This window comes from Macaca fascicularis, chromosome 10 (genome assembly GCF_037993035.2).
Source record: "Macaca fascicularis isolate 582-1 chromosome 10, T2T-MFA8v1.1".
In the NCBI taxonomy this organism is placed as follows: Eukaryota; Metazoa; Chordata; class Mammalia; order Primates; family Cercopithecidae; genus Macaca; species Macaca fascicularis.
This window is the reverse complement of record NC_088384.1, coordinates 29,399,783-29,413,648: the sequence shown is the minus strand read 5'-3', so window position 1 is coordinate 29,413,648 and position 13,866 is coordinate 29,399,783. Positions and strand designations below refer to the sequence as shown.

Genomic DNA, 13,866 nt, shown 5'->3' with positions numbered 1-13,866 from the left:
GGAGCTGTCAGAACAGTAAAGGCTGGTAACACGTCAGTTGCACTGTATAAGTTTCTAGAGGCCAGGCGCGGTGGCTCATGCCTGTAATCCCAGCAATTTGGGAGGCTGAGGCATGGGGATCGCTTGAGCTCAGGAGTTGGAGACCAGCCCAACCAACATGATGAAACTGTGTCTACTAAAAATACAAAGATGCCAGGCGTGGTGGCTCACACCTGTAATCCCAGCACTTTGGGAGGCTAAGGCAGGTGGATCACTTGAGATCCGGAGTTCGAGACCAGCCTGACCAACATGTTGAAACCCCATGTCTACTAAAAATACAAAGATTAGCCAGACAAGGTGGTGGGCGCCTGTAATCCTAACTACTTGGGAGGCTGAGGCAAGAGAGTCGCTTGAACCTGGGAGGCAGAGTTTGCAGTGAGCCGAGCTTGTGCCACTGCATTCCAGCCTGGGCTTCAGAGGGAGCCTCCGCCTCAGGAAAAAAAAAAAAAAGTTCCTAGAAACAGCAAAATGTAGAGGAAGAAAGCTTACCAGGGATTGTTGGGGGATGGGGTTAGGAGAGGACTAACTGCAGATGAACCTAAGAGGACTTTTTAGGTCAGAGCAGTTGTGAAAAGATTGTGGTGCTGTTTGCACTGGCGTTTAAATTTCTTAAAAGTCCTTAAACCCTACACTTGGAATGGATGAATTATATGACATGCAGATTGCACCTTCATAACACTGTAACACATAATCTTTCCCCTGGGCCTGTCTCTGGCTGCCTCATAAACGCTGGTGTTTCCTTCATCAACCTCCCTCCATCCCTGTGTCTCCTCCCGGGTCCCGTCTGTGAGCAGTACAGTGTGACACCCTACGCTGCCCCGTGGTCCCAGACTTGTCTGTCCTTGCCTCCCTGTTACTTTTCTTTCTATCTCTTCCTTGCCCCATGCACTCAACCTTGCATCCCCAAACCAAACCTATTATTCATGGCCCCCAAACTTGTTCCTCCTCTGTCCTATCCCGTTGAGGGGCACCACCATCCATTCCCGTGGCCAAGCCAGAAACCGTGGTCCGCTCTCCCTCCGTTAAATGCCATTCTCCATCAGTGAGGCTTCTTGATCGTCTCTGGCTGCCTGGCCAGGCCCTGGCTGTGGCCTCCTCCCTGGTCGTCATAGCTCTGGACACCCCTGCAGAAAGGGTCCCCACCACCAGGCCTGTCCATCCCCCGTCTCAGGTAGTTTTTCTAAAACACAAACCCCACCCTGCCACTTACCGCCTACAGCCCAGCCCCACTCTTCTGCAGCCCATGCCTCCTTCCCTTCCTCCTGCACCCCACGATTTCGCCAGCACTGAGCTGCTTCCTGTGCCCCACAGTGGCCTGGAGTCCCCTTTGCCTTGACTCTTTGCCCGATAATACTTGCAGCGGGGTCTGCTGTGTAGGATGCAGGAGCTTCCCACATCCCCCAGGACGGCTGGCCTCTGCTGTGGCGTCACTAACGGTGGCATGTACACCTCTCTGTCCCCACTAGTGCAGGGGCCTTCTCATCACAGGGGCTTTAGCTGGGGTTTGTGGACTGACTGACTGAACGAATGTTGTGGGAAGTCCTGTTTCCCAGCTGCCCCCAGGGAAATGCCACAGAGCAGGCAGGGGCGTCGCGTGAGGTGCTGGTGTTCATGCCAGTCCCCCATTAGGTGTTGAATTTTTAAAAAGAAAGTTAAAAACTTTTGTATTTCTTTTCTGATTCTGCAAATAACACCTGCTCTTACAGACCATGTGGGTGATGTGGAGAGGAGCTGTGACCTTCTCCATATTCCCTTCTCCCCACAGATCTGTACTGCACCCTGGAGGTGGATTCCTTTGGGTATTTTGTGAATAAAGCAAAGACGCGCGTCTACAGGGACACAGCTGAGCCAAACTGGAACGAGGTGAGGAGCTGATTCTACAAGGGCCGAGCCTGCCAGCCGGGGCAGGCTGTTTCCCACTGGAGAGAATCTGAACCTTCAGGGGCTCCCTGAGGGCTTCCCCCGAAGGCAGTGCTGCTGAATTCCAGGAATCTCCTGGGGGGCCAGGAGGTGACGTGTCCAAGAGATTTTATCTCTGTTCCTGAAAACCTTACCCACCCCCGTCGTCACAAAGAAGCCGCCTATTTTGCTGGAGAAGTGTTTGGAAAGAGACTTAAAAGGGCTTTTTGTCTGCCTTTGTTAGCGCTTATGTTTATTTGGTAGGTTTCCATAGTGTTTTTCCGCAGAAGTTGGAATGAGCTCCCGTGACCCTCGTGGCTTCCGGAAGCCTGGGGCTCTGCTGTGGGGCTGGGGCAGGGACTGTAGGGTCCTGCTTGCTTGTCTCGGGGTGTTGGGCTTGTACTGTGTGTCGCAGTGCCTTCCTCCACCTTGGAGAGCTGCTGTGTGAGTCACATAGCCATGTGGCCCTGCCCCTTCGGGAGTGGAGGAATGATTGCAGAGAGGCCCGTGTTGACTAAGTCCCAGATCCATGAGAGGTGCCGTTTCCCAGCTTCTGCAGCAGTTGTGACCTCGAAGGTCTCATTCTTGATGATGCAGGTAGAGGCAGCTGGGCCTACAGAGAGCTGCCTCCCACCCCCGCTTCTGTGAAGGAGGAAGCCAGGAGCCCCCAGGCTGCTTGGTCTTGACATGGGTCACAAGGCTGGTAGAGCGAGCAGTGGGGCTGGAACCCAGGTCTCCTTTCTCAGCATCCACTACTCTTTGACCATTTTAGACATGTTGCTTGAATAGTACAAGGGCACAAGGAGCTCAGGAAAATTACCTGGACATCCCTGCAGAAAGGGCTGAGTGGCAGCTGTGATGACAGGGGGTATAAGAGCCACATGGGGTCCATCAAAGAAGCCTTTGCAGAGACCAAGAGTGCCACGACCCAACAGAGACAACAAGAGAGGGTGCCAGGCAGTGTGCAAAAGGTTCAGGTGCCAGGCATCTACGGAAGCTCCAGGGAGGCATGAAGTCATGAGGGTTAGATTGCAGCAGGTCACCTCCACCACCCTCACTGTCCATGAAGATCTGGGCTTGGGGACACTCACATGTTCCTGGCGCACACACCCACCCACCCACTCCTCCATTCAGGTTCAGAAATTCCTGCTGCTTTCTTCTTCCCTCATCCTCCTCCATTTCCCCAGCAAGAAGCCACACGTGCACACACATTGGCGTGAAGTGCTGATTCACCAGTGTCACCATCGGGGTGGCGGAGGATAGAGTTCACACCCACGCAGACAACTTGAAAGCTAGGGGAGCAGTTTTTCCTCCAAGTCCCTGTCCCTCCTGTGTCAACCCCAAGGATCACTCTTTGTTTCCTTTTAGATAGAATTCATTTTTTAAAGAGTGGGTTTAGGTATGCAGTACAATGGAGCAGAAAGAACAAAGAGTTCCATGTACCCCCGCCCCCCACCTCAATTATGGACATTCCACCCTAGGGTGGGACGTGAGTGACAGTTGATGAGCCTGCGTTAACCCATCATTATCACCCAGAGTTCATAGCTGACATTAGATAGGGTTCATTCTTGGTGTTACACGTCGTGGTTTTGACAAATGTAGAATGACGTGTATCCACCGTGATAATATCTTACGGAACAGTCTCACCACCAAAAAAGTGAACCTATGTTGACAGATCATTATCATTCAGAGTCCATAGAAATAACTTTTTGTTGTTGTGGGGTTTTTTTTTGTTTGTTTGTTTTTTGAGGAAGAATCTCACACTGTTGGCCAGGCTGGAATGCAGTGGCATGATCTTGGCTCACTGCAGCCTCCACCTCCTTGATTCAAGCAATTCTTGTGCCTCAGCCTCCCAAGTAGCTGGGATTACAGGCATGCACCACCACACCCGACTACTTTTTGTATTTTTAGTAGAGATGGGGTTTTGCCACGTTGGCTAGGTTAGTCTCGTACTCCTGGTCTCAAGTGATCTGCCCACCTCGGCCTCGCAAAGTGCTGGGATTACAGGTGTGAGCCCTCACGCCCAGCCCGTAGAAATATCTTTTAACAAGCACCCTGGAGATTGTGAGGCAGGTGGTGTGGGGATCACCCTTTGAGATGCTGGTGTAAAGAGTTTGGATTAGGTTTGACTGGCAGTCGGAGCTTCTGGAAGCATCCAGGCTGAGCCACAGTCTCATGCCAGGGATGCTTACAGGAAACATTTCCATGTGTCCCAGGACTAAGGGAGGAGGGTCTCAGGCATCAATCCCCCTGGGCCAGCAAGGGCGACAGGGAGAGCCTGGGTTCAGAGGACCCTTCAGCTATAACATTGACCTGTTTGTTCACATTGGACTTCCTCCCTTCTCCCTCGGGCCTGCAGGAATTTGAGATAGAGCTGGAGGGTTCCCAGACCCTGAGGATACTGTGCTACGAAAAGTGTTACAACAAGACGAAGATCCCCAAGGAGGATGGCGAGAGCACGGACAGACTCATGGGGAAGGGCCAGGTCCAAGTAAGGCGGCCATCTCTACCCTCCCCTGCCTGATGTATGGTGTCCTTTTTCATGCAGCCCTTGGGGACACTGAGATGGCCTTGCACCAAGGGTGGGGTGGGCAGCTGTGACTCTGAAACATCCGTTGTGGGAGACCTGAGTCGGTGCCTGCATGTGTCTTGGTGGGTCTTGATGTTCTGCTCTCTGTCTGCGTGTCTGTTGTGTCGGCTCATTCCCAAAGGAATTTCCATTCAACTTGATTTTGCAGCTGGGGCCTCAGTTCCTGCCTGGCCATAGGAGAACCCAAAGGCAGAATGGTTAGGTGGTGCCCTGGGCCAAAATTGGCGCATCCTGTGCCAGTCTTCTTAGAAAAGCACAGGGGTCCCAGAGGCTGCCTGTTTGGCATCCGCTATCTGTGGTCTAGACCCAGTTCCCAGGGTGTAGAGCTGTATCTCTGAACAGGGTGCACACAGACAGGTCTCCTCCCAGGCTAGCCTGGAAGCCCCCAGGTGGGACCAAGAATGTGTCCATACAGGACCAGCAGGGGGCCGTGGTTCTTAAGGAGACTGCCTGGGCCCTCTGTCCTTCAGAAGCTTATCCAGCCCCTGGGAGCCCGCCACCAGTGTTTCCTGGAGGATCACAGCAGGCACCCCATGCCCTGTTTCTCCTGTTCCCACCCTCACAGTTCCGCGGGGGTAGCTGGGAGGAAGCCCTGGTCACGCTTTCCTTATAGTACATTATATTGGTGGGTTGTGGCTACAGCTCTCTCTTCCATCTTCACAAGAGGCCTCTAGAGGGAGTGGGTCTGGCATTCCACATGCCCCTGGAAGCACAGGGCTCCCCAGGAAGCCCCAGCTCCCTCCCTAAGCAGGAAGTAAAAATCCTCTTGCGGTTAAATACCAAGCGCCAGGAAGAATGAAGGGAGAGGGTGGCCCTTCCCTGAGTAACTTGTCATCTTGCTGATGGGTTCCACATTCTCATTCGGATCAGCAAATCTTTACCAAGTGCCGGCTTCACCCCCTTCTGCCACCCCTTCTGCCACCCCTTCTGCTGGCCACGTCTTGGGAGATGCAGCCACTGGCTGTTTTTCTGCCTTGGAAGCTTACACGGGAAATCAGTGACTCAGGGCTTCCTGGGGCTCCCTGTACTTCGAGATCAGGTTTAAAATCAAAAAGGCTCCTCTAGCACGTGCCTGTAATCCAGCTGCTCAGGAGGCTGAGGCAGGAGGATTGCTTGAGCCCAGGTATTCAAGACCACCCAGGGCAACACAGTGAGACGCCTGTCTAAAACAAAATAAATTAACTAAAAATTGCTCTCAGCTGCCCTGTCCCTGTCCCACTGCACTATCTTGTTCACCCTCCCAGCCTTTGTGTGGATTCTCACGGTGGAAGATTTTACCATGCAGATGGGCCACACAGCTCTTGATGGAGTACTTGGTGCTGGTCTCCTTTGAGATCCGAAGTGTTTTAGCATCAGTCAAGTGATGGTCATAGTTTGGGTGATGGTCACGGCTCAGGCTCTTTTCTACATGTGCTTTCTTTGGTGGTGGTTGTTGTTTGTTTTCTTGAGACAGTATCTAGCTCTGTCTCCCAGGCTGGCGTGCAATGGCAGGATCATAGCTCACTGCAACCTCAAACTCCTCAGCTCAAGCAATCCTGCCCTAGCCTCCCAAGTCGTTGGGATTACAGACATGCCCTGCCATGCCCAGCTAAGGTTTTTTTATTTTTTTATTTTTTAAGACTGGAGTTTTGCTCTTGTTGCCCAGGCCGGAGTGCTGTGGTGTGATCTCGGCTCTCTGCAACCTCCCAGGTTCAAGCGATTCTCCTGCCTCAGCCTCCCAAAGTGCTAGGATTACAGGCCTGAGGCACTGTGCCTGGCCACATGTGCTTTCTCATTTGGTCCTTGCAGCAGATCTTTGAGAGAGCTCATTTGACACTCAGGAGATGCTTCTCTAACCTGCTCAGAATCAGGGTCCCGGGTATTCAGGGAGGTGGAGGGAGCAGACTACAAAGCCGGTTGTGCTCCCATTGCTCCCCCTTCCCTCTCCCTCTCCGTGTTTTCCGTCTCCCCCACTCAGCCTAGGGCATTCCTCCCCCACAGTCCAGCCTGCATCTGGCACAGCCTCACCATTCAGCCCAGGGATACTCACAGCCTGGGTCCTCGGCTCCTTTTTTCAGCTCATCAAACCAGGTAAAGGTAGGTTCCAGTTCTGCCAACCATTGACTCAACTCATCCACATCTTCAACTGGAATCCTGGGAGTGGCTGAATTTGAACCAGGACCTCTGAGTACTGTTGCTAAGTAACTGGGGGTCTCAGTGAAAGAGAGAAAAGAGCTGATAGGCCTCTTCCTGTGTTACTGTGTCAGGCCCTCTTTTGAAACTCTTTTCTGCGGTGCTACTGACGTACTTGTGCACATGACCTGTGCTCTTCTGTCAGTCTAGGGGTGCTGGCCGAGCACCCCACTCCGTCCTGGGGAAGAGGAGAGCAGTGTCAAAGAAAAACCCAAGCTGGACAGCCGTTAAAGTGGTAAAAGCAGGTTTTATTTGTAACTATTGTGATGGGAAAAAGACTAGAAATGGAAAGCTTAGAAATGGGCTCAATGCTGAATTCACATGGACGAGTGGAGACTTACAGCCAAGAAGAAGGGTAGGGGTTGATGGATGGAAAATGATGAAGTAACATCAGGGGGAAGAGGGTTTCTGGTGAAACCGACCCGACAGGATTCTTGCTGAAGACAGGCCAGAGTGATCGATCTCCCCTGGGGGATGGCATGGGATGAGGAATCTGATCAGATAGCAAGGGCAGGGGGTTCTGGCTAAACTGACTTAGCAGGATTGTTGCAAAAATTGGATTCTTGAGAACATGCCCAAGGATGGGATCTAGCTGGAATAAAGAGCTGGAGGGACCAGATGAGTTCCATCAAGGAGAGTCTTTGTCTCTCCCCCACCACACTCAGTGTGACCTGGGCAAGTTACTGTCCCACTCGCTCAAATGGGTTCCTCCCTCCCTCCCTCCTTCCCTCCTTCCCTCCTTCCTTCTTCCTTCTCTTGCCCAGGCTGGAGTGCAGTGGCACCATCTCAGCTCGCTGCAACCTCCACCTCCTGGATTCAAGCGATTCTCCTGCCGCAGCCTCCTGAGTAGCTGTAATTACAGGCATGTGCCACCATGCCTGGCTAATTTTTTTGTATTTTTAGTAGAGGCGGGGTTTCGCCATGTTGGCCAGGCTGGTCTCAAACTCCTGATCTCTGGTGATCCACCCGCCTCGGCCTCCCAAAGTGCTGGGATTATAGGTGTGAGCCACTGCGCCCAGCCTCCTCGCCTTTAAATGGGGGTGGGGGGCCATGGACCCTGAGGGTTGAGTGACGCATGCTCTCACGGGTGGGGGGTCAGCGTTTGCTGCTGTTCTTATCCTTATCTGTTGTCGTTTGTGAGGAGGCAATGGAGCAGACACTGTCCGGCTCCAGCCCCTGGTCCCTGTGTCAGTGGGAGTGATGGGTGGGAACCATGGCTAGACAGGAAGGAATCCGATTGCTGTGTGAAGGGCATTCATGACTCATGCCAAGTAGATGGCGGCTGCTGTGGTCCCTGGAGTTCCAGGCTCCCAGCCGGGGGGTTGTTTGTGGGATCCCAGGAGGAAGGAAGTCGGGGGAGTGGCGGTGACTATGCCGTTGACGTTCTGCGACACCAGCCTGGCCTCTTTCTCCCCTGTGGACACTGTTTTCTGCACAGGGGTACCTGAGGGAGGGTGTGCACGACTCCGGAGCCCAGCCTGTTTGAATCTGGGCTTTTCCCAGTGACACCAGGCGCCTTCTGCACTGTACTGTGTGGGAGGCGCTTGGCTCTCTGCAGCCCGCTGCAGGGGCCCACAGCCCCCACCCTGATTATGCACCTTGACTCAGAAGTTGAGTAGAGAGACCCTCCCGTGAGGTGAGGCAGTTGCAGCAGGTAGAGAAGCCTCAGCATCCCAGGAGTGTCCAGATCCAACCATGAGGGCAGAGGCCCCTGGCAGGCCCCAGGGGCTCCCCCAAGGGCAGGGGTCTGGGATGGAAAGGAGTTCTCAGCAAAGCTGCTCATGCGCCTGTCTGTGGGCAGCAGGAGTCAGGATCTTCTGGGCGGGGGGCTTGGCGCGGTCTGGTTTTTTTGCTCCCCTTAATGGTGCTGATGAGCTGGGTTTAGGAACCACTTGCCCGAGTCTCAGATTTTGGCTCCTGCTTTTCAAATACCTGTCCTGGATGACTTGCCAGGTCCCCACCTCCCTTCTTGCATGATAGAGGCTCCATGAGGGTGGGGGTGGCGGGGGGTGGGAGCTGTAGAAATCAGGATGAGTGAGCTGCTTTGTTCAGAGCCAGAAAGGCAAGGGGATACACAGTACAGCAGGGACAAAGCTGTGGTGGTGCCCACAGTTCAGAAAAGAGCCACTGACAGCACGAATCAAAGCCCTTGTGTGTGGGCAGGTGCAAGAGGACCCAAGCCAGGTGTCCTTTCCAAACCAGCTCCGACCCTGAATGAGCCATTTGAGTGAGCGAGACCATCCTGGTCCATCCTCAGACACCAGGAACCTGCTGTGCCACCCTAGTCATGGAAGGCTTCCTGTGTGCCATGCCTGGGGGTCTCCCCAAGAACGAGAAGACCCCTGTCCCCAGCCTTCATGGTCTAGATCAGAGAAGCTGGAAAGGAAGGATGTGGCAAATGTGCCAAGAGCTGGGGCAGACTTTGGCCCAGAGTGACTGCTGGCTCAGATGGCACGGTTGTTTGGGAAGTGAGGTCAGGGGACAGAGATGCCTTCACAGAGCAAGGGACATTGAGTCTGCATCTTCAGGGAGGGATTTTTCAGGGTGAAGGCATCAATATCCATCCAAGATTCATCGGATGGGGTATGGAAGAGGGAGTCACCAGCCGGCAGAGCTGGGGAAGTTGGAGCCTTGCTGCCATTAGGAATTTCTTCCTTCAGTTGTTTCTGTCTTTTTGAGACAGTTTCACTCTGTCCCCCAGGCTGGAGTGCAGTGGTGTGACATTGGCTTACTGTAATCTCTGCCTCCTAGGTTCAAGCGATTCTCCTGCCTTGGCCTAACAAGTAGCTGGGACTACAGGCATGTGCCACCATGCCCAACTAATTTTTTTGTGTTTTTAGTAGAGACAGGGTTTCACCGTATTGGTCAGGTGCATCTTGAACTCCTGACCTCAAATGATCCACCCTCCTGGGCCTCACAAAGTGCTAGGATTATAGGTGCATCTCTCTTCATTTGCAAATTTTCTAGGTTGCTAAATCACATTAGCCCTGTCTATTCTCCTTAGAAGGCAACATTATATCAAGTCATAGACTTTTGTCTTCTCCCATTTCTCCTGCTCTGTTTATGTGTCTTGCTGGGCTCACAACTCACGTTCCCGTGGGGGCATCAGAGTTCATTTTTGTTGTTGCCAGTGAGCCTCTGCTTCATTTGAAGCTGGTGCTCTGGCTGGCTGGAGTTTCCCAGACTTCTCTGCCAGCCCAGGTTATGTGGGCATCTGATGAGGCACAAGCCAGCAGGTCTGACTGGGGCCCTCCTGGTGCCTCCCTGGCAGCTGCTCTCAAGTCCCCACCATGCAGTGAGGTCCACCCATTTTCAGGCAGTCTCCCTGTTGGACTGCCCACTCTGCAGCACCTGTTCCCCCAAGAGCCCACGGAAGTGCCTGGCAACAGCTTGTGAATGCAAAGATGACACCAAGTCGGGTGGATATGTCCATGTGCACAGCAGCACTGACCATGCCAGCCTCAGACTGGAAAGAACCCAGACATCCACCTGCTGGTGCATGTCTGTCAATCCATACAATGGAATATTACTCAGCCTTCAAGAGGAAGGACATTCTGACACATTCTACAACATGGGTGAGCCCTGAGGACATGCTGCTAAGTGAAATAAACCAGACACAAAAGACAAATGCTGTATGATTCCACTTACATGAGGTAGCTAGAGTAGTCAAATCCATAGAGGCAGAAAGTAGATTTGAGGTTACCAGGAGCTGGGGCAGGGAGAATGGGGAGTTGTTCTTTTTGCACCTGCCCCCGGGAGTTATTGTTTAATGGGTGTAGAGTTTCAGTTTGAGATGATGAAAAAAAAGTTCTGGAGATGACAGTGGTGATGGTTGCACAACGTGAATGTGCCTAATGCCACTGAACTGCACACTTAAAAATACTTAAAGTAGGCCGGGCGCGGTGGCTCACGCCTGTAATCCCAGCACTTTGGGAGGCCCAGGCAGGCAGATCATGAGGTCAGGAGATCGAGACCATTCTGGCTAACATGGTGAAACCCCGTCTCTATTAAAAAATAAAATAAAGTAAATTAGCTGGGTGTGGTGGCGGGCACCTGTAATCTTTGGGAGGCTGAGGCAGGAGAATGGCGTGAACCCGGGAGGCGGAGCTTCCATGGATGCTCCAAAAACGCATCCATTTTTATAACTGAATGATTTTGTAGTAAATTTACAGAGCTCTACAACTTTCACCAACAATCCAGTTTTAGAATATTTCTATCACCCCAAACAATTTCCCTGTTCCTTTTTTTTTTTTTTTTTTGACAGGGTCTTGCCCTGTTGCCCAGGTTGGAGTGCAGTGGTGCAGCCGCACTCAGCACAGCCTTGATGCCCCAGGCTCAAGTATTTAGCCTTTCAGGTAACTGGGACCACAGGCATGCGCCACCATGCAAGGCTAATTTTTTTTTTTTTTTTTTTTTTTTTTTTTTTTGAGACAGGGTCTTGCTGTGCTGCCCAAGCTGGTCTCAAATTCCTAGGCTCAAGTGATCCTCCTGCCTCGGCCCCCCAAACAGCTGAGATTACAGGTGTGAGCCACCATGCCCAGCCCCTGTTCCCAGTTATAGCCACTCCCAGACCCAAGCTGATCTGCCTTTGTCTTTAGAGATTTGCCCATTTCTTCACATTTCATAAACATGGAATCATACTAGAGCCGACTTTTTTGACTGATTTCCTCCACTTACCATTATGTTTTTGAGACTTGTTCATGTGGTAGCATTGTTTCATTCCTTTTTATGACTGAATAATTTTCCGTTGCATACATATACCATGTTTTTGTTTCTGCATTTACTGTTTGACAGACACTTGGATCATTTCTAGTTTAGGCTGTTACGGTTGATGCAGCCATCATCAGACTGGTACTGGTCCTTGGTACCAGTCTCTATATGGACGTATGTTTTCATTCATTTAGGAGACACTTGGTGATATTGCTGGGCTGTGCAACAAGGTGACTGTTTGGGGAACTGCCCTACATTGTCTGGAGTGGCTGCACCATTTTACATCCCCATTGGCCATGTATGAGAGCCCATTTCTCCACATCCTCACCAATGCTGGTTATAGTCTAGCCTAAGGGAGAAGGGGGTGTTCCTTTTGAAGTGATATTAGATACTAGTTAGGATCAGAGAAGAACAGCAAAGAGTTAAAAGTGGGATAGAGGCCAGGCACAGTGGCTCACGCCTGTAATCCCAGCACTTTAGGAAGCTGAGGTGGGTGGATTGCTTTAGGTCAGGAGTTCAAGACCAGCCTAACCAACATGGTGAGACCCCATCTCTACTAAAAATACAAAAATTAACCGGGCATGGTGGCAGGTGCCTGTAATCCCACCTTCTCCAGAGGCTGAGGCAAGAGAATGGTTTGAACCCAGGAGGCAGAGGTTGCAGTGAGCCAAGATCTCGCCACTGCACTCTAGCCTGGGCAACAGAGTGAGACTCCGTCCTAAAAAAAAAAAAAGGTGTGGGCTGGATCTCAGGAGAGCAGATTGTGGTCATAGACTTCAGCAGGAGGCCTGTGATCTCTCTCCTGGTGAACACAGAGGTTCTCTGGTAGACTCAGCAAAGACCCACCCCTGGGAGTAGGTTATAGTGCAGACACATGGGGCCCAGACGGGAACAACTGGGGATGCCCTGCGGGACCATCCAGGCTGGTGACGATGGGTGTGGAGGAAGCTGTTGTCTACAAGGAGCTAAGTGAATGAGCATTTCCTCCTTTGGATGGTTTACTCAGCCTCCTCCCTGCCCCTGCTGAGGGTGGGCAAGAGGATGTCCTCTGCCTGCCCACTGGTGACTCAATCCAGCCACAGACTACAGAGCAAGCAGGGCAGTGCTGGGCCCCCAGCAGAGCCACCATGCAAGGTGGTCAGTGACGCTTCAGGGCAGCATGCAACACCTGCCCCAGTTGGGCTTTGGCCTCCCTCAGCCCCCACCCCACCACTTCCCTGGGATGGATGTGCATGGTAGTTTTCTAGGCAGACCTCCAGGCCACCATCTACCAGGCCCGCTGACCACAGTCATTCTTCCAAGGCTCCTGCCTTACCCAGCTCGGGGGGAGATGAGCAGCGACCTAGTCGTCGTCCTGAGACCACTGCGCGTGAGCAGACAGGCCCCCGCCCATCCGGTCCCTGTCCAGGCAGCAGGCGTATTTCTCACCAAGACCTTGCAACCCAGGGGGACCCTGGAAAGCATCTGGAGTGCCTCAGTTTTTCCCTTAAGGGAAAACTACTGTTTCCCCCTTGGTCATCTGTTTTTCCAAACCCCCGTCTTTTCCTTGTTTACTTCTCTGGTGCTTTAAATAACTTCACGAGAGAGCGTGCCAGCCTTGAGCAATGTTTGGGGTTGGCCAAGCCGAGGCACAGGCCTCATTATCATGCTATTCTTTATACGACTTCCGCTCTGCGGAGCACACTCAGTTCTTTGGAACAGAGCCAGCCTCGGGGCGGCCTTTCCCACTGGAGCCGCCAGTCAGGACCTCCGTGAGAGCTGGTGCCCGGAGGCCAACAACCTGGTCTTCAGTCACTGGGAGTCACAGAGAGGGACCCAGTAAAGAGTCCAGCTGGCAGCATCAGTGCCAGGTTGGGGTGGGCGCTGGACAGCACCAGTGCTGGGGAGTGGACGCTGGCTGGAGCCCCGCCCAGGCTGCACATTGCTCGGCCAGCTTAGTCTGGGGGAGCAGGACCGGAGCAGGGTGTCCTCCGCCCTGGGTCCATCAGGGGCACTGCATGTGATTATTGGGGTTACGTGCTGGGAGTGGTACAGATTCTGTACACTCTAGAGCGCTTCCAGCACAAGGCAGGCTGAGCAGTCATACTTTACTCAGTCTCCAAACTTGGGCAACAGGAAACTAGCCACTTAACAAGGAAGCTCAGCTTTTCTGGGCTTTAAAGATGGAGACACGTTGGAAATTCCCGTAACCGATAGGCTGGGGTGGGAGGATGTTCTTCCCACACACAGACAAAAAAGTGGAACCCGGGGTGATGGGAAGCTTTGACCTTGGCCCGCTGGACTGTGGGGCGGGGTTTCCCTCAAAGCCTGGTCAAAAGGCCGTGGAGGCTGGAAGCTCTCGTTTAGCCCCACCAGCTTCCCAGAGCAGCAAGGTCAAGCATGCGAGAGTCGACACCCGCCCCGGCCGCAATGCAGGGCCTCCTTCAGTACTTCCATCCCGGCCGGGCGGGCTGGAG

At 52.8% G+C, this 13,866-nt stretch overlaps 1 protein-coding gene across 2 annotated transcripts in view; it reads left to right on the top strand.

Annotated features, from left to right (window-relative positions):
• The window catches only part of BCR (BCR activator of RhoGEF and GTPase), a 135,529-nt gene that overhangs the window by 110,792 nt on the left and 10,871 nt on the right, over window positions 1-13,866 (top strand). For both annotated transcript variants that reach the window (XM_045364424.3, XM_065522432.2), the window contains exons 15-16: window positions 1,805-1,902; window positions 4,298-4,429. In XM_045364424.3, the coding sequence (XP_045220359.1) occupies window positions 1,805-1,902; window positions 4,298-4,429 (230 nt within the window). The remainder of the gene's footprint in view (window positions 1-1,804; window positions 1,903-4,297; window positions 4,430-13,866) is intronic.